The sequence below is a fragment of the Marmota marmota genome, unplaced genomic scaffold, assembly GCF_001458135.2.
Source record: "Marmota marmota marmota unplaced genomic scaffold, marMar, whole genome shotgun sequence".
Lineage (NCBI taxonomy): Eukaryota > Metazoa > Chordata > Mammalia > Rodentia > Sciuridae > Marmota > Marmota marmota.
The window spans coordinates 2394858-2414337 of record NW_025999924.1 but is presented as its reverse complement, the minus strand read 5'-3'; the positions used below and the strand labels follow the sequence as shown (position 1 = coordinate 2414337).

Genomic DNA, 19480 nt, shown 5'->3' with positions numbered 1-19480 from the left:
GTCTTTAAAACAATCTCTTGGGCTAGGGTTGTGGTTCAGTGGTAGAGCGCTCTCCTAGCATATGTGAGCGACTGGGTTCCATCCTCAGCACCACGTAAAATAAAAGAAATATATACATAAAAAAATCTCTTTCACTGGTGTCATATGCTCATAAGCTGTTAATTTTACTCTTTGGCTATTCCTTTCATTGCTTTTGCAGGCTTTGTTGTTCCTTTTTTTGTCCTATTAATTCTGACTTCTGGTCGTGAGCTCTTCCAACTTCATTTCTTTAAAAGAAAGCCCTATCTCTGCATTTTCATATAAACATTAGAATTAGCTACTCAATTTCCAAGATTTTGATTGGAATGAGTGATTCTAAAGATCACTTTGGGTAGAACTGGTATCTTCACAATTATTAACTTTCTAATTCTTGAATGTAGCATAGTTTACCATTTATGTGGGTCTTAATGTCTCTCAATAATATTTTATAACTTTCTGTGGAGAGTTGAAGTGGTCTTGTAAATTTCTGTTCAATCTACTAGTAGATATATAATGATTTTTTATGTAATTGCGAATGGTATTAGTTTTGACATTTCATTTTATAATTGTTTGTGCCTGGAATTCAGAAACAATTGATCTTATATCCAACAACTCTGCTAAATTTATCCATAAAAATTCTAATAGTTTGGCTATAGATTCTTTTGCATTTTTTATGTTCATAATCATATTTTCTTTGAATGACAGTTTCAATGTCTCCTTATCGATTCTTTTGCCTTTTATTTCCTTTGTTTGCCTTATTTAACTGGCTAAGACTTCCAGTACAATGCTGAACAGAGACAATAACAAGATAATTCAATAGGAAAGTTTTCAAATTTTTACCACAAAAAAAATTTGCTTACATTGTTAAAAAGTTTCTCTCTCTTTTTTAAATCAAATTAAAAGATGTCCCTTTTCCTCATTGATTAAGACTTTAAAAAAAAAATCACGAATGGGTAGTGATTTTTATTTAAAAATATTTGGATGTTTTTAGATGATCATGTAATTTTTTAACCTTCATTCTAATAACATGGTAAATTACATTAATTAGTTTTTGGATGCTAAAACAACTTTGTTTCTTAAAATAAATACCATTCAATTGTGATATATTCTTCATTTTGTATGTTGCTAGAGTATATTTACTAACAGTCTGTTTAGGATTTTTGTGTGTGTATTTATAAGCCATACCAGTCAATTTCCCATATGATATCCACTGAAGTTTTGAAATCAAGGATGTGCTCACTTCATAAAATGAGTTTGCAAATAAATGTTCTTTCCCCCTGCCCCGCTCCTTTATCATCTTGAGGTTTTTTGTTTTGTTTTGTTTTTTCCCCTTCAAGCTTCAGTATAGGACTGGTATTACTTATTTTTAAAATGCTTACAATAATTTATTGATAAAGGCATCATGACTTGGAGATGTCAGTCTGTCTCTCTTGTCTGATTTTTGGTAGTTTCTGATTGGGTGCCAAAAATTATGTGTGAAAAATGAAAGACTCTATATAATGCTAACATCTTTAGAGAAGGTTCAATCTACCTTTGGTAGGAGGAGAGGTACAGATTATCTCAATTCAATCAGGGAACTGAGTTAATTTATAAACCTGATTTGCTGTCTGTGTAAAACTCTAAAAATTTTCTACTGTTGAGGTAAGGAATCACCATAATCTCAGTTGCTTGCATAAACACAAAATTTATTATCTGCTTACAGGCTAGAAGTATCATATGGGTCCCACTGGACTATAATCAAGGTGCTGGCAATGTTGCCTTCCTTTATGGAAACTCCAAGAGAGAACCCCTTTTCAACTTTGGCTTATGGTTCCATCATCCATCTTCAAAGTCAGCAATTTTATATTTCTCATATTATTCCATACTCTAATGCTCTTCCACTGCCTCCCTATTCTACTTTTTAAAATCCTTGTAATTATAGTGGACCCATCAGGATAATCCAGATAAATCTCCATATCTTATGGTCAGGTGATTAACAAACTTAATTTCCCTAAGATATTTAATAGGGTCTGCAGATTATGCCATAGAATCTTGGGAGGGGGGAGTTTTATTCTGCCTTCCACAGGCACCATTTATCTTCTATTTGTACCCATTCTCAGGGTACATCCCTCCAGTTGTCCTAAGAGCCTAGGTTTCTATAGAACTCCTCATACTTAGTAAGTACTATATTGAACATTTCCCCTCAGTACCATGTGAGTGGGGGAAATTGCTATTTTTAGCTTTATTTCTTTGTGGTTTTCTGTAGCATGATAGGCAATGACTCAAGGGGAAAACCAGTGTCCAATATTAGGCTGACTTCTCTGTATCTCTCTTATTTATGTGATACTGACCTCTCAACATCTGGTTGACTACTCTCTGCTCCAATTTCTGGCTCTCCAGTCTTATGAAATTGATTGAAGTCCCACTGGCTTCTCTGTCCCTTAAAAGCTATCAAATGTCTACCTTCTCAGTGTCTTGCCCCACATTAAGAAATGGTAAATGGCAAAAATAAAACCCAGCAGAAAGATGAATTCACTTCTATTAGTTTTCTTTTTCTTTAGGATCTATTGTCTAGGTCCTAGATTTCTTAGCAGGGTGCTGGGAGCCATTAGCTTTTCCAAAGCTCTTTCATAAATCTAGTTTTTCCTCAATGGAGGTGCTGTTTTGGCTATAACATACTCCATTTTAGTCAGAAGGGGAAGTTCATGGCATTTATGTAATCCTTAAAATATATTCTCATTTTCAATTCTATGTATTTATTATAAAAATGAATCCAGTCTTGCATGGTAGCACATGTCTCTAATCCCAGCAACTCGGGAGGCTGAGGCAGAAGGATTGTGAGTTCAAAGCCAGTCTCAGCAACTCAGTGAGGCCCTAAGCAACTTAGCAAGATCCTGTCTCAAAATTTAAAAAATAAAATAAAAAGGGTTGGGGATGTGGCTCAGTGGATAAGCACCCAATTGGTTCAATCCCAGGTACCTAAATAAATAAATCCAAAATGATCAATGGTGTATTCTCTTCTAATATTACAGATATATATATATATATATATATATATATATATATAGAAAACAACTATTTAGTTTGAGTAATTACAAGTATTTTCAGTCTGTATTCATTTATAAAACAATATTTGTTATTCAGATTAGAATAATGTTTATACTTCACAGTTTCTTAGTTATTGATATGGGGTTGGTTACTTAGTTCATTGGTTATCCTTAAATTATTTATTCAATAGTTACACACAGCATTGGATTTAGTAGTATATAAAACATAATCCTTTCTTTGTGGAAGTAATAATCTAGAAAAACACAAGAGTATGAAAATGATACAAAATAGTACAATAATATTTGAAACAAGAATACAGAAAACAGTGCTATGAAGTTAAAATAGAAGATAATTAATATGGATTCCAGAAGCTGAAATCATTGACTACATGAAAGAACTAGAGGAACCTTAGACATCATATAGATTGATGTTATAGCGCTTAATTTTTTAGTGGAAAAGACCTTTGCTAATTAATTAAATGACTTTACTTAGAGTAACATATCTAATAAGTAGTAGAAGAGGACTAGAACTCTGGCATCCTGAGTCCTGGTTCACCATAACTGTAATAAGAAATGTGACATTAAGGAAAAAGCTGCATAGAGAAGGAAATAAGGGTAGGGAATATTACATAATCAAGATGTGATTAGTGGACAGAGGCGGTCAATTTAGCTGTAGCAAACTATTTATTTTGAAGAATGGTAGAAGTTAGAGTTGATGGAACAAGGGGTGAAGTTATGGGTAACAGAATACCAGGCTGAGTTTAGACAATGGCAACCAGGAGAGGGTTTGCGCAGGGACATGACGAAACGGCTTTGTAATAAGATTACTTCTGCGGTAGAACTTACTGCTTTAATGAAGGAAGAAAAGTAAGGCAAAGAAACCAATAAGGAGTTTTTAGTAGTATAGATGTACAGTGAAGTATGAGAGAGTTTAAGGGAAGACTTGTCAAGATTTTATGATTAAATGGATGTGAGAGATAATGTTTAGTTTGGAACATGTTAAGTTTGAGGGGATGACACTATTTAAGTAAAGAATGTTCTATAGACAGGTAGAGAAATAAGGGTCTAGAACTCAGTGAAGATTAGCACTAAAAATTTAAATTTGCTTACCACAGAAATGATTATCACTATCTACCTTTACTAAGCTATAATATAAATAATTCTTTTAAGCTTTTAGATTGATAGTTGAAAAAGTCCAATTTTCTTCTTTAGATCACAAGACCACAGTAGTTTTCAAACAATAAAGATAACAGCCAACAGGTTTTGAGTATTTACATATGCTAGGCACTGTTCTAGATACTTTACATACATTGGCTTATTGAATCCTTAAATCCACACTGTAAGGTGCCATCATTACTCCTATTTACAGATGAGGAAACTGAGAAACACAGAAGTTTGGACATTTGCCCAGTGTCATACAGCTAGTCAGCAGCAGAGCCAGGATATAAATTCAAGTAGTCTAGCTCCCTTTAACCACTCCATTGCTTTTACATAGAACATGCAAGACCCCTTAGCACACAGTCACATGAAAATGGTTTAGGATTAAATTCTTTATCTACAGAGCATCTTCAGAGAGGTTTCATTGTACTTACTTGTAATGTATTTGTGTCCCATACTTTCAGAGTTTTATCAAATGAGCTTGATGTGAACATTCCAGTGTCATGAGGATACCACTGAACAGTCTCCACACTGTACTTGTGAACATCAGGATGGTTTCTACAAAACAGTAAACATTTAGAAATAACATGAATTTCAAAACTGGGATTATATTAACCACAAGGAACAGTCTCAGGTAAGATTAAATGAATTGTTACAGCTACACACCTATATGCCTGTGACCTGCCTGTACAGCAGAAGGAAAGAAGAATGTTCAGGCATCTCTAGATTCAAGCTTCCATGGTATGACATGGAGGTCTGCCTCCTCCTAACATTCAAAATATGTGCAACTTCCTATTGTTGTATTATGTACAGTCTGGAGGGATCAGCCAGCTATACTGGGCTTCTTCCATCTTGGTACAGGCAGTGGTTTGTCCTTACTAGAAGAGATCTCTTTTGGTTTTGGATTTACGTTTCTCAAGTTACCTTCTATCAGTACTACCATTTTTAGAATCGAATGCCTTATACACATGCATGGTATCCCACACAATATTGCTTCTTATTAAGGAACTTACTTTATGATAAAAAGACTGCAATTAGTGGATGGCCACAGGATTCACTAGTAACTTATGCAACACATTACCCATAGAAGCATCATCTGTTAAAGATTCAGTTATTGATGTTATGCAACAATACAGCAGGTAGTGCTGGCCTGAAGAAGTCAGTTCATGCTCTGAACTAGTAATCAACACACTATGTGTATTATCCTATTGAATCTTAATTCAAGCAAACTGGCTGTTAAAGAGAATTACGAGACAATGAAGGATATCTAAACACTGACTAGATATTTACTACCAGGAATTATTGAGTGAGACTGAGGTTATGCTTACATAAAAGTCTTTGTGTTTCAAAGATACATGAAAACAAATAGATGAAAAGTTTTCTAGGATTTACTTCAAAATAATCCCAAGAGTGGACAGGTATGGGATAGATTGCTTCCTACTGATAGTTGTTGAGCTGGGTTATGGGACACAATTCATTATATTATTTGCTACTTTTGTATACATGAAAAATTTCTTACAACAAAACAAACAAAAGTTAACAGAAGACTACTGCAACCTCATGCAGACAAAACCACTGCGGGCTCTGATTTCTAAGGTGAAGGTCTGCATCCCAATACTGAACATCTGTGGTGCCAACTGAAGGAAAGAGAACATAAAGCAAAGTCACAAATGCTAGCTCAGGCCTTAAAACAGCTGTAAAAATACAAAGACTGTACTATCTACCCATATTTCCGTACATTCTCTGTTATATATATACTTATATATTTCAACTAATTTCCCCTTGCTTCTTTACCTCCATTATTTTACATAGGTTAACTATATAATCAAGTCCATAGGATATATAACACTAATATAGGGCCATACAATGATAGTGGAAAATCAGATATTACCTTGAGCTGGAGCTGGATACGACACTAAATACATTCAGGATCATAACTCTTTGTGGAAGAGAATGATTCTTTGGTTTTATAGTGAACAGTGTATTGGGTTAGAGTGGAACTTCTTTTTAAAAAGGGTAAGTATGGGAAGAAAGATGTAAATGGATGTTGGGCAGTCAAATAGGTGAATGGCAGTAGACATGCACCCTTTTCTATGGATTCTAAGCATTCAAACTCTTCCTGTTTGGGGGAATCCATTTGTTTTGTTGAAAAGCAAGGTCTTGCCTTTTGTTACAGAAAGCAAAGGATTCCAGATTTCTGTTTTCTCCCCGTTGGCATCAAGGGCAAGGATATGTGTCCTGGGTTTTATCAAGTCTACTTGAGATTCTAAAACTCAAATTACTAATACAAATCCCCAGGAGAGTTAGCATTAATCATATCTGTAGAATTGAGTCAGTGTTGGCAACATATAGCAAAACCCAAACTAACTTGTTCCTCTGGTATGATCTTGACTGAAGATTCTCCCATCTTCCTGATAGTTATGTGAGATACTAAAGATCCTTCCAATAAATTTCTGCTTAAAATAAGAATTGATTTCTACTTCCTCCTAAGAATCTTGACTGTTTTAAATAAAACAAATCTTTACTATAACAACACATAACATCACAAATAAAAGCTAATTTATATTTTCAATGTAAATTTTAAAATAAGACAAAATACCATATTATTCTCTTATTATGTGTGATTTGTTATTCACATTTAATAAAAACTTTGATAAAGGAATCTTTTTAATGCTGAAAAACAAACATATTAAGCATACAGATAATATCAGAAAATAGTCTAAGCCACATAAAATATGATGAGTTTTATTTAAATCATTTTTTTAAAATTAGATTGTAAACACTCCTAGTGTAAAGATGAAATATGAACTCATTTTGTAAAGATGCTCATTATATGCCCATACTCAAATTCAAAGTCATATGTTTAAGATAGGGTTTGAACCCAAGAATAAAGTCATAATAAAACAATACAATGACCCACAAAGCATTTATTTTTGTTACATACCAAAAAATCAGATCACAGTCCACAGAAAAACATTATATGGCATATTATATTTCATATAATATGCAATTTTGCTATATAACAATGTTAAAATGTTAGCTAAGATAAAGTAAGATAAAAAATAAATCAAAGTAATATAACATCATACACTTTGGAATTTAGATATGTACGTTAAGTGTGAGGGTGGGAGTGAGTGTAAATGTTGCCTATGCCTGTGCCTCCTAAAAATCAAGTTCCAGAGTATTTGAGGTGATACCTTGTTCTTTTACTGCTTTTTCACTTATAGTTGTTTTTACAGTGTTCAACATGCTTTTCAAAAAATATTTCATTTATCACAGAAACTTTGTAAAAATGACAGGGAAGTGTAATTATCTCTAAACCAAAATAATCTGAACCTGAGAGAGATGACTTTTGAGTCATTTAAGCATGTATTTCTAAAGTGAAGCACCAGACACAGAAACAACTGTCAGTCTCATAAACATACATGAATTTCAGAGCCTATAATAGTGCGTTTGAAACAGCTTTAATACAGTCGGGTTGCTGATGTTAATGTATCTGAACTTTGTCCTCTCAGAAGCATTTTCTCAGTACCAATTCCTTCTTTTAATGCAAAGTTCTGCTCAGATAAATTTTATGAGACAGAATTAAATGCTCATTATGAAAAAACTACCACACAGCTACAAAAGTTTATTAGATTCTTAAAAACAATTTTCGCTAGAGATGACAAATAGAAATATGTTTATATGTTAAGCATCTTTAAGTAGAGACAAAGGAATGGTGTATGGGTGTCTCTGTGTGTTTGGTGAGGGAGTATATGCATATTTGTTATGCCTAGCTCTTCATTTTTTTTTTTTTTAATTCCTTCTCATTTTTGCAGTATTGGAAATTGGACCCAGGGCCTCACACATGCTATACAAGTGCTCTACCACTGAGCTATATCCTCAGTCCTATATCTAGTTCTTAATCTTTTTATTTCACTAGTATCAAGCCTACTTTATGTTTATAATTAGCTGAAAGACTCCTAATTGAATCTTACATTAAATGGTACTAAAAACTGTAGTTATTCAGATGTGCTCTGTACGTAGAGGGGAAAAAAAAGACAATCAAAATGTTTTTAAGCTGGGCATGGTGGTACATGCCTGTAATCCCAACAGCTCAGGAGGCTGAGACAGGAGGATCCCGAGTTCAAAGCCAGCCTCAGCAATGGCGAGGCGCTGAGCAACTCAGTGAGACCCTGTCTGTAAATAAAATACAAAATAGGGATGTGGCTTAGTGGTTGAGTGCCCCCGAGTTCAATTCCCAGTACCCCCCACCAAAAAAAAGTTTTAAAAAAAGGTCTATATTTGAATTTCAGTTATTTTCAAGAACATATCAAGGGATATCCACGTAAATATGTCATTTGAACAATTTACTTGAGCCATTCATATGACTACTATTTTCATGCTTTACATTTGGTGCAAAAAATACCCAACTGTTTACAAACTCTTGTATCAGATTTTTAATACACACCTGCCGATGGAACACACTGCTTTACATGTGTAATAAAGTTGTCTGCTGGAGTTCTCAAGGTCATAAAGTACAATCACACCATCTGAACCACCTGATAACATGCTGATAACAAAAAAATTCATATTAATTCATTATTTTATGTATTTCTTTTATTTAGGAGAACTGTATATCTCTGAAAATTGATCTGCAAATACTCAAATGTATTAAGATCATATTTAATTCTTACTAACTCAAGACTTCAATAAACTTAATTTTCTTAAAGTGTGTAAAAGAATAAATAAATACAAATTCAATTTTGTGATCATTTAACCTTTATCTTCAGGATTCCAAAAAAAAGAAAAGATAGCGGAAATAATATGGCAAAGGATATTTCTTACTAAAAAAGTAAAATATTATGAAGCTGCTTCAAATTCCCTAATTACAACTGTGCTAAATGAAAATGTATCAAAACAGACCATTTATTACCAATTCTAGCTATAGGAGCTTGGGTACATTATATCACCTGTCCAAGTCTTTCAACATTTGTAAAAACACTGGGAATTTCACCTAAATCACAAATTTGATGTAATGATAAAATACCAAATTTATTTTCTTCTTTTTTATTTGAAGGGGGATTATAGGGATTAAATCAAGGTTACTTTACCACTGAGCTATATCCTCAGCCTTTTTGGAAACTACTATAAAAGAAATTTGGGTTCTGTGTGGTGATGCATGCCTGTAATTTCAGTGACTCAGGAGGGTGAGAAAGAAAAATAGCAAATCTGAGGCCAGCTTTAGTGATTTAGCAAGAGCCTGTTTCATAGTAAAAAAAAAAAAACAAAAAAACAAAAAGGACTGTGGATATAGCTCAGTGGTAGTTTCCTTCCTTCTCTTATGAATGTATACATTAAACTTCAACTGGGCCACTATGAAATGTAAGGCAGTCTGTTAATACAATTAAATAAGACAGGCATGGTTCCTGTCCTCATGGAGTTACAATGTAACAGGACAGGTAATAGACATCCTCACATAAATTACTAGTTGTAAGACATTGGGGTAATAACTTATTTTTATTCTAGTTTGAGGATTCAAGGACTGTTTGCAGACCATCTGATTGTAATTTTCAACTGGCATCTAAAGAAGGAATTAGAGTTAGCCAGACAGGTATATGAAAGTAACAATTCAGGCTCATTCAGAAACTGAAAGAAGGATGTGCCACTGGAGAAGTGTGGGAGAGTGGTATGAGATGAGAGGTCAATGGGGGCAGACAACTTGGAGCCTTATTTTTGAGAATAAAAGAGAGTGACAAAATGCTTCTGGAATCATTTACCTACTTTCAATCAGGTTTATTACATTGGTAGAACCTAAAAACTATTCTATTCAAAAGCTTTGCAAAACAATTTCAAAAAAGTAAAAGTAATATATAAGCATATACACTAAAACCCTTTATATTGATTGAATTTAGCTTCTAAAATAACTTTTAAAATATTATTCTTGATACTTCATATACTTTAATCAGTTTCTTGCCTTTACCTGTCCTTAAAAATGTGCTACTTACATATTTTTTGAATTAGGCACTTTTCAGTATAGTCTTATGTTTTCTTTTATAACACTGCCTGAAATCATTTTTGAATGTGAAATTGTGCTACCTTTAATTAACTTTCCTGAGGCTTAATATTTTCAATTTTGATAATAATAATAGGTAGAATATGGTAAATTCTTGATTCTTCTTTTATATACTGAAATATGTCTTTTTACATCTTTTCATGTACCTTTTTTCTTTCCCAGTACTGGAGATTGAACCCAAGGGTACTCCACTACTAAGTACATCCCCAGCCCTTCTAATTTTTTATTTTGAGACAGGGTCTTACTAAGTTGTTCAGGCTGCTTAAACTTGCAACCCTCCTGCCTCTACAAGTGTGGGTGGCATTTAAAAAAAACAAAAACAAAAACAAAAAACAAGATAAAACTCTCTTCAAGGGAGTTCTCTATTTTATGCCTCCTTGAAAGCAAATATAATTATTGCAAAATCTTAAGACATTCTGAATTTTATCTATTATTATTCAAAATATAAATTTACCCAACTAAAACAGGAGACCACAAAAGACTATTCTCAAACTTCCAAAAAATAAAGATCTTTCCCAATCACAACTCTATCCTTTTTTCTCCTTTCCAAAGTAACTCATTATGATGAATTCTAGTACTTGTTGCCTTTTTTTCTGCATATCATCACTCAAGAGTATACCCATTAATACTAGTTTTACTTTTTTTTTAAAAAAAATAAATATTTACCTTTAATATGGGTCTCCAATTCACCTTCCCTCCCATCTATTTTTGCCCTTTCTTGCAATTTGTTGAATAAACCAAATCAGTTACCTGCAATTTCTAGCCTAAATTTTGATGACCGCATTTAGGTACGAATTGAAAATGATCTTTATCTGTCACTGATCTCTTTGTTGTGATATGATATTAGATACCAAACCAATACCTAAATCCACAAATTTATATACTTACATAAAGTCTTGGTATTCATCAATATTATCAATCATTATGTTGCTGCCCCACTAGTCATTCTGGTTGTCTGATTTCATCTCTGACAGTTTCCTAAAGAAGTGCTATGTCGTTATTAATAATTTGTCTTTTCATACTTGTAAATCAAAGTTTTGCTAGATTAAAAACTTCTTAAGCATCTTAAGATAAAAATAACTTCAGTTATTTTAGCATAAAATTCCAAGTCAAAGTCCAGTCATAGCTTTCCCCCTTATACATAGTTTCATATCTTATTTATAAGTAAAAAAAGTTTTCTTGAATTTTAGGGTTTTTAAAAATTTGTTCTTATATAAGACAGCAGACTGTATTTTGACATGTTTATAGAGTATAATTTCCCATTCTTCTAGTTGTACATGATGTGGAATTACATTGGTCATGTATTCATATATTCATATAGTAATGTCCAATTCATTCTATCTTTCCAATTCCCATTCCCCCTCCTTTCCCCTTCATTCCCCTTTATCTATTCCAAAATACTTATATTCTTCCCTACCCCCACCCTGCTTATTGTCAGTTAGCATCTACATATCAGAGAGAAAATTCAGCTTTTGTATTTTGGGGGTATTAGCTTACTTGAATTTTAGTTTTAATAACTTATTCTATTCTCTTGATTTGGTTTTCTTCTCTGGGAACTTATATGTATGCTGGATCTTCTTGGCCTGCATTCTCATATGAAGATACCTTTTAAATCCTTTTCCTTATTTCATTTCTTTTTTTTAAATTTTTTTCTCCTTTCCTCCTTTATTTCATGTATTCATTTGCTTGTGTTCCAATGCTTCCGTCTTCATTTTTGAAATTCTTTTATTTCTAATTTTTCTTCAGTTTAATCATCTCATTTCTGTTTTTAATTGATGTAATTCTCTCATAGATTATAGATTTTAAAATGACTTTTGGTCAGCTTTGAAATATTTGCTTATTATTATGGTCTGTGTTATGACAATACTTTTCGGGCACTGTCAGTTATGGCACTACTCTACTTATTCTCTTTGCTCTTAAATAATTTTGCATGAAACTTGATTTTAATGCTATTCTTTTGTTCATTTTATAAAATTAATTTTCTTAAGCCTTTAGAATGGAAGTTTGGTTTAGAATAATGTTTAAATTTTGTAACATCCTCTTTTACCCCCTCCCCTTTGGTAAGATGTTCAAAAATGGGAGTTTATTTTCAGAGCCTTCTTGGTTCTGTTCACTTAAAAATTTTATTTGGACCATCGTTTCCCTTGATTTCTGTTGTCCCTGTACTGTTAAATTTGGATTCTATTCGAAGAAACTTCTCAGTGTAGGGTTCTGTTCTGGAGAGATCTGTTTTTTGACCTGTTAGCTCTTTGGAGCAATTATAAAGCCCAGACTGCTCTACCTCCTTCTGATCTTACTATGGATCCCCTGAATTTACGCACAATTTACATACAAATGAAGTATGCCATGCTCTCCCAGATTCAGCACTGTAATTGAATTGACTTGCTAAGCTTTCAACCTACCCACTGGTTAATTTGGACTTATAACATTCCCCATTATTTTTTACTGACCCCCAACCCAGCCATGGCATAAATGCTGACACCACACAGTCTTGTAGTTACCTGTGGTTTTTTCCCCACATATTCACATTTTGGAATTTATAGGGATACTTCATGACCAGGTTTGGATACAAATATTATAAATGTTTTTTGGCATTTTATCACTGAATATGTTGATTAAAAGATTATCTGATTTTGAACAAAATACAAACACAGAGCAATGCTACTTAATATGTCTCTCATAAAACAAATATATAGCTTTCTTCACTGAGAAGGTCTTGCTAAAAAAAAGAAAAACAAACAAACAACAATAAAACTTATCTCCTTTAAACTGTTTGTTTAGTGATGTAGGAAACTTACATTCTGGTACAAGCTCCTTGTGTCTTGTTGTAAACCAGTTATGAATAGTTGAACTAGCAGCATGCACTTATTTATAGACTTGTTTAAAAATAATTCAACAATTTGTAGAATAATTAGGTTTAAAAGTAGTTCCTCAAAGGTTCAAAGAGTTCTCAAATCTAATTGATTATGTGCAGCATGGCAAGACAGAAAATTGTGTCATGCTTAACTTTAAAACTATTTGATGTTATTAACTTTATTAAAAAACACTGAGAGATACACTTACTCTAATGGCATATATGGAGAAAAATTTGTATACTTAACAACTAGAGAGTTACCACAATGTGTGCCACAACTAATTCCAAAAATATTTCTGCTGTATGAAGCAGAAATATTTCAACTTTGTGAAACTTAGTTTTTAACTGTGGCATTGCAAGTGTATCATGTATCATCAATGTAAAACAATTATTTTTAAAGTTGAACTTAACTGAATTTAAATGGCTTTTATGTCAGTTGTTTTACTTTTGTTAGAATGGTGTCTGGAAGTTTTCCTTTGATTTTATTATTTGGATGAAAATACTGAACCATTACCATTAACTGACTTTATAATTGAAGTATTTGATGGCACTAACATTATTTACTTAACTGTTAGATGAATATAATCAATTTAGAAGAATTTAGAAGGTATAAAATAAAATTTAAGCTTTTGACTGATTGTCAGTCCTAGCACAAATGGTGAAACCATATAGTCTTATAGTTACCAGTGTTTGTTCCCACATATTCATATTTTGGGTTTATGGGGATACTTCATGAACAGGTTTTGATATAAACGCAATATAATGGAGTAATATGCAAATGTAAGAGTAATATGCAAATATACCTTCTGCAGCTGAAGCTGTTAAAATGTAATTTTTGATTTTTTTTGGGNCAGGGATTGAACTCAGGGGCACTCCACTACTGAGCCACATCCCCAGTCCTATTTTGTATTTTATTTAGAGACAGGGTCTCACTGAGTGCTAAGTGCCTCGAATTGCTAAGGCTGGCTTTAAACTTGTGATCCTCCTGTCTCAGCCTCCTGAGCCACTGGGATTACAGGTGTGTGCCACTGCACCCAACAAAATGTAATTTTTGGATAGTCTTTTTAAATAACACCTTAAAATATTTATTGGTATTTTATGGTTTTCAGTGATTATCCCTGAAGTGCTCATAGTGGATGATAAATATTAACAGATATTGGACAAGTTATATATACATTCATTGTCTTAAGAAAAATCCTTTTCGGGGATAGGGCTGTGGCTCAGTGGCACAGCACTTGCCTGGCATGTGTGAGGCACTGAGTTCGATCCTCAGCACCACATATAAATAAATAAAAAATAAAGGTACATCAACAACTAAAAAATATTTCAGAAAAAAATCCTTTTTATTTATCTTTTGCTACCAAAAGTATTTAATACAAAATGCAAATCTCAATAAACAATGAATCAAACAGCTATAGATTTTTATTATATAATAAAGGGGAACAACACTGTAGCAAGTCTTCAAACTTTTCTCTAAGTTCTATGAAAAGATTCCTTAGCCTGTATTTCCCAACCATATTTCATGTACATATAATCTAGAATTTCTCATATTTCCCACTGCCAACTGGCTTCATATACTTCATAGGTCATACAAATAATCATGATGCCAAATGGCTGGCTGGAGTAATAGTAATGAATATTTATTCTTTCCACTAGAACCCAAAACCAAAAGAAATCAGCTATCCCTTGCTTCCCATGTCTGTATACATTTTATAAGTTAGTGTCACATAGCTGTCCTTGAACAGGAAGTGTTATAGTGAGCCTGAAAGAACCAGGAAAAAGAAAACAATTATTGCTGATTATGTTTTAAATTTAACCACATGTAAAAGTGAGAATCTTGTTCCTTGCATGTGTTTCTCATGTACTATGAGGTGAAACCATGGCAGAAGCTGGAAGAAAAAAACAGAAGTTTATGAAACCTATCGAATTATTTTAATATAAATAATAATACTTCATTATATAATAAAAATTATGGGGCAAATATTAAACATAACAAACTATTTTTATTTACTTTTATATATGGTCTAATTATATACCATAGGAAGTATTTTAGCCTCTTTTTTTTTTCCTTCTTTTTTGGTGCTGGAGATTGAATTTTAGGTTTCTACCAATGACCTATACTCCCAACTCCTGAATTTTCGTATAAGAGAAAGATTGTGTCATGGTAAGTTGTCAGGAGAATATGTTCAGATTTGGATTTTTCAAAGGACTTCAGCTATTATATGGTGATGTTTTGAAAAGAATAAAAGTATATGTGATACTGCTTTTGATTATATATTACCTCAATTGATCCACACAACAAACTTGTTAGATAAGTATTATTGTTTCCATTGCATAGCTAAGGCAAATGAGAATTAGAAAGTTTAGGTAAACTGCTCAAGGTCACAAAGATTATAAGTGATAAAGCCAGGAGAAACTCAAACATCCTGTTTGTTCAAACTTAATTCTCCAAAATACAGTTTTACTATGTTTTAAAACAATATCTAAAGACACATTCCAGCACTTAAAAGCCACTCTGAATCCAAAGAAGTTCAATGGTTGTTGATTTAAGATAACTTGGAAATGTCTATTTGGTAACACTTTACCTGTATTTATTTGAAATTTAATAATGCCACTGAAAAAAATGTTACCATTTAGAATTTTTACTTATTTTTAGGAAGCTTCTCCATATTAATCTGCAAAAGCAAGATTTTACTGCATCTTATTTAGAAAAGTGATAATGTACATATAATCAACTTACTATCTCCCTTCAACAGGTTCAATGTCAAGGGTGTTAACTCCACTTCCATGGATTCTTTCAATATCTCTGTCTTTGTTTAACTCCAGTCCCAAAACCCTTTAAATATTAGAAGGAGAAAAAAGAAAGATGAAAATTAACAATAAGAAAGTAATTAAACATAAACAAATTCCTTATTTCACCAAGGTGATATAGAATACAAAAATCATAGCTAATGCTTAAATCTATCACACACTTATATCACACACTTATATTAGAGATCTAAGACTCTGTATAAAATTTTAAAGTATCAATAATTACAGGTAAGTTTTTTCACTTGAATCATCATCCCAAACTTTAACCAGTTTACTTTATTTAAAGTTTTTTTTAAAAAAAGAATGAAACAACTTTTTATGAACAAAAAAATTCTGAAAATTTAAGACTTTACTGACGACATCTAGTGAATAAAAGCTTAAATTACAGGATTTAAAAAAAATTCTCTAAGCGTTTCTTATAGAAGAAAAACAAAACAAATGTGTTAAATTCAACAATTAAGCTTTTTAAAATAAAGTCAATTTTCCCTGTTTATCAGAGGTTTGATCCCAAGAGGGTGGGACCAAAACCTATTGCTTTGTACCTGTCTTTTCACTTGAGCCAAACCTTGGACCATAGAGCAGAAATTATGTGGTATAGTCCAAAGTTTCCAGCTGGAAGACAAAACAAGACAGTTCCAGAGTGGTGGAAAATATCAATCAGCAAAACCACAGAGAGGAAGGAACCCAGGAAATAAAACTGTCAGTTACCTCCTGGACTCATACCTAAATGGAACATGCATGGATTTAACACTGAATAGCATATGAAAGATTTTGGAACCTCAACTAACTAGCATTCAGGTCACAGACTGACCACTGAGTGGCACACAGATCTGAAAAGGCTTTGAAAACTGAACTGACACTGAATTTCATCTTGCTAGTTGCCTGTTAAAACAAAAATATCAACATTCATCATAAGATTGAAACAAGACTCAGAATCTCATAACAATATTCAAAATGTTCAGGATGCAATGCAATATTGTACATGAAGCACAATGAAAACTTAAACTTGCATGGGAAAAGACAATAGAAGACAAAGGAGATGATATGATCTTGGGAAATTATCTTCTTTAAGTCAGTCACAACAAAATGCATGCAGTTGACAGATTGTAAACACAGTTGAAGCAAAAGTTAAAATAAAAAGTTTCAGCAAATATATAATATACAAGAACCAAATGGAAATCTTAAAACTTCTCAATATAAAATTATTTCAATTTAATGGACTCAATAGTAAATGAAGCTGACAGAGGAAAGAGTCAGTGAAGATAGATGAACTGAAATTATACCATCCCTAACAACACAGGGGGGAAAATAGTGGGAGGGTAGGGAAGAACAGAACCTCAGGAACCAATGAAACAATTTAGAAGGACTCATGTTTATGTCACTGGAATTCCAAAAATAGGAGAAAATATACTGAAAAAAAGAAACAAAATGTTTGAAAATATACAACTTGCCAGAGAAAAATCTACAAATTTAAAAAACACAATAAATCTTATGATAAACCCAAAGAAATCGATACCCAGACACATTATAATCAGACTTATAAAAGCTAAAGACAAGCTCTTTAAAGCAATCAGATAAAAATGACAAATTTTCTAGAGAAAAAAAGTGATTTGAATGACTGCAGATTTCTTTTCAGAAACCATGAAGCTACTAAATCTACTCTAAAAAAATGATCAGCTACAATCTTCAGATAGAAAAGAAACGGTATAAGAAGGAAACTTGGGACATTAGCAATGAAGGAACAACAGAAATGTTAAATATCTAGGTTAATAGACTGATGTTTTTCTTACAATATTTGATGGTTAAAACAAAAATTATAACATTGTCTGATGTGGTTTATTATATCTGTAAATGTGATATATAACACCACAGACAGTGGTGACAGATAAAGGGTAACAAAGTTTCTATATGCCAAAGAAAGCAGTGAAAGGATAAGTAGACAATGAAAAGTATGTATTTTATAATTCCTAAAGCACCCACAAAACTTTACATATAAATGAAGAAATATAGTAAAAAATCACAAGATAAATTAAAATGCAATACTAAATAATGTTCAAACAACCCCCTAAGAAGGCAGGGGCGGGGGTAAAGATGTAGAGCAACGAGTACTCTCATGCCTGCCAGTGAGAATACAAACTGTTTTTGGAAAACTTTTTAAGTTTCTTAAAAAGTGTTAAAATATTCTTATTTCACTACTAGTATTAGCCCATGAAAAATGAAAGTGTATGTCCACACAAAGACTGGTACAAGAATTTTTATATCAGTTTGAAATGTAATAGTCAAAACCTGGAAACAATTCTAGTGTCCATCAACAAGCAAATGGAGAAAACAAATTATGCTATAAAAAGTAATTGATAAATGCAACACATGGAGAAATTTCAAAGTAATTATGCTAAGTGAAAGAGGCCAGCCAAAAAAATGTTCCATTTATACAACATTCTGAATATCCAAATTAATCTACAGATCAGTGATTTTTTAAGTAGGAAGAGGATGGAGATGAGGAAGTAGGGAGGAATTAACAAAGCATCACAACAAAATTTTTAGGCTTAAGGAGTTTTGTCTGTCTCTCCCCCCCACAGTAGTGGGGATTGAACCCAAGGGGGCTCTACCACTGAACTACAACCCCAGACCTTTTTATTTTTTAAGTTGCTGAGGCTGGTCTCATATTTGTGACCCTCCTGACTCAGCCTTCTGAGTCAGTGGGATTACAGGTGTGTGTCATTGTGCACAGCATGTTTATTCTCTTGACTATGGTGATGATTTCAAAAGTATATACATGTCAAAACTCACATTGTACACAATAATTTATATTCATTTGTACAAGTGTATGTCAATTGTACCTCAATAAAGTTGTAAATATTTCTAAAGGGTGTTAATTATGAACACTGTATGCCCCTAACAACCAGAGGAAGTGATGTGTAGGAAACAAAAACAAAAAGAAAAAAACTTCACATTAAAGGAACTCTCAGAGCTATTTCACAATAAAGATGTAAAAGATAAAATGCTGGAATCTGATCCAAATGAAAAAGATCCTCACCTCAAATGGTTAAGTTTTAAAATGAGAAAAGGCAAAATTATTAATCCAAAAAAAGGCCAAGCAATATTCAAACAACTCAATACATATATTTTTAATAAGATAATTTTAATAAGGTAACTACTCAATAAATATTCTCTTTAACAAATAATTTTGATTCTGTTTCTAACACTGTTTTACATTACAATGTGCTAAGTTACTAGCTTTACTATTTTCATTTTCGTACACATTTGTAACCATAAATGTAATAAAATTTTTAGTATATATATTGGCAAAAAAAATTAAAGATCACAAAATTGTAATTTTCCCCACTGATTAAGAACATTTTGCAGAGGTAAGGCTGCACAGCCAGTTTTACAGACTTTCACTACTGTGCAAAAGAGAGCACTACCTGCATATATGTCAACTGTTTGAAGTAGATTTAATGTGCTGAGTATAATATTTCTTTTTTCAAAATATACTCATGTTATACATATTCCATGATTTTTACGTTTGGATAAAATTTATTCAATTTATTTTAGTGG

The 19480-nt window shown here is 32.5% G+C and overlaps 1 protein-coding gene across 4 annotated transcripts in view; it reads right to left on the bottom strand.

Annotated features, from left to right (window-relative positions):
- Positions 1–19480, bottom strand: part of Ercc8 (ERCC excision repair 8, CSA ubiquitin ligase complex subunit) — a 48656-nt gene that overhangs the window by 24815 nt on the left and 4361 nt on the right. Inside the window, exons 2-5 of one of the 4 annotated variants that reach the window (XM_048800007.1) lie at positions 15852–15947; positions 8653–8754; positions 5760–5839; positions 4637–4760 (exon numbers count right to left, since the gene is read on the bottom strand). In XM_048800007.1, the coding sequence (XP_048655964.1) occupies positions 4637–4760; positions 5760–5827 (192 nt within the window). In that variant the 5' untranslated portion in view covers positions 5828–5839; positions 8653–8754; positions 15852–15947. Of the gene's footprint in view, positions 1–4636; positions 4761–5721; positions 5840–8652; positions 8755–15851; positions 15948–19480 lie in introns of those variants that run through there. The other 3 variants (XM_048800009.1, XM_015497279.2, XM_048800008.1) reach the window with 3 other exon arrangements.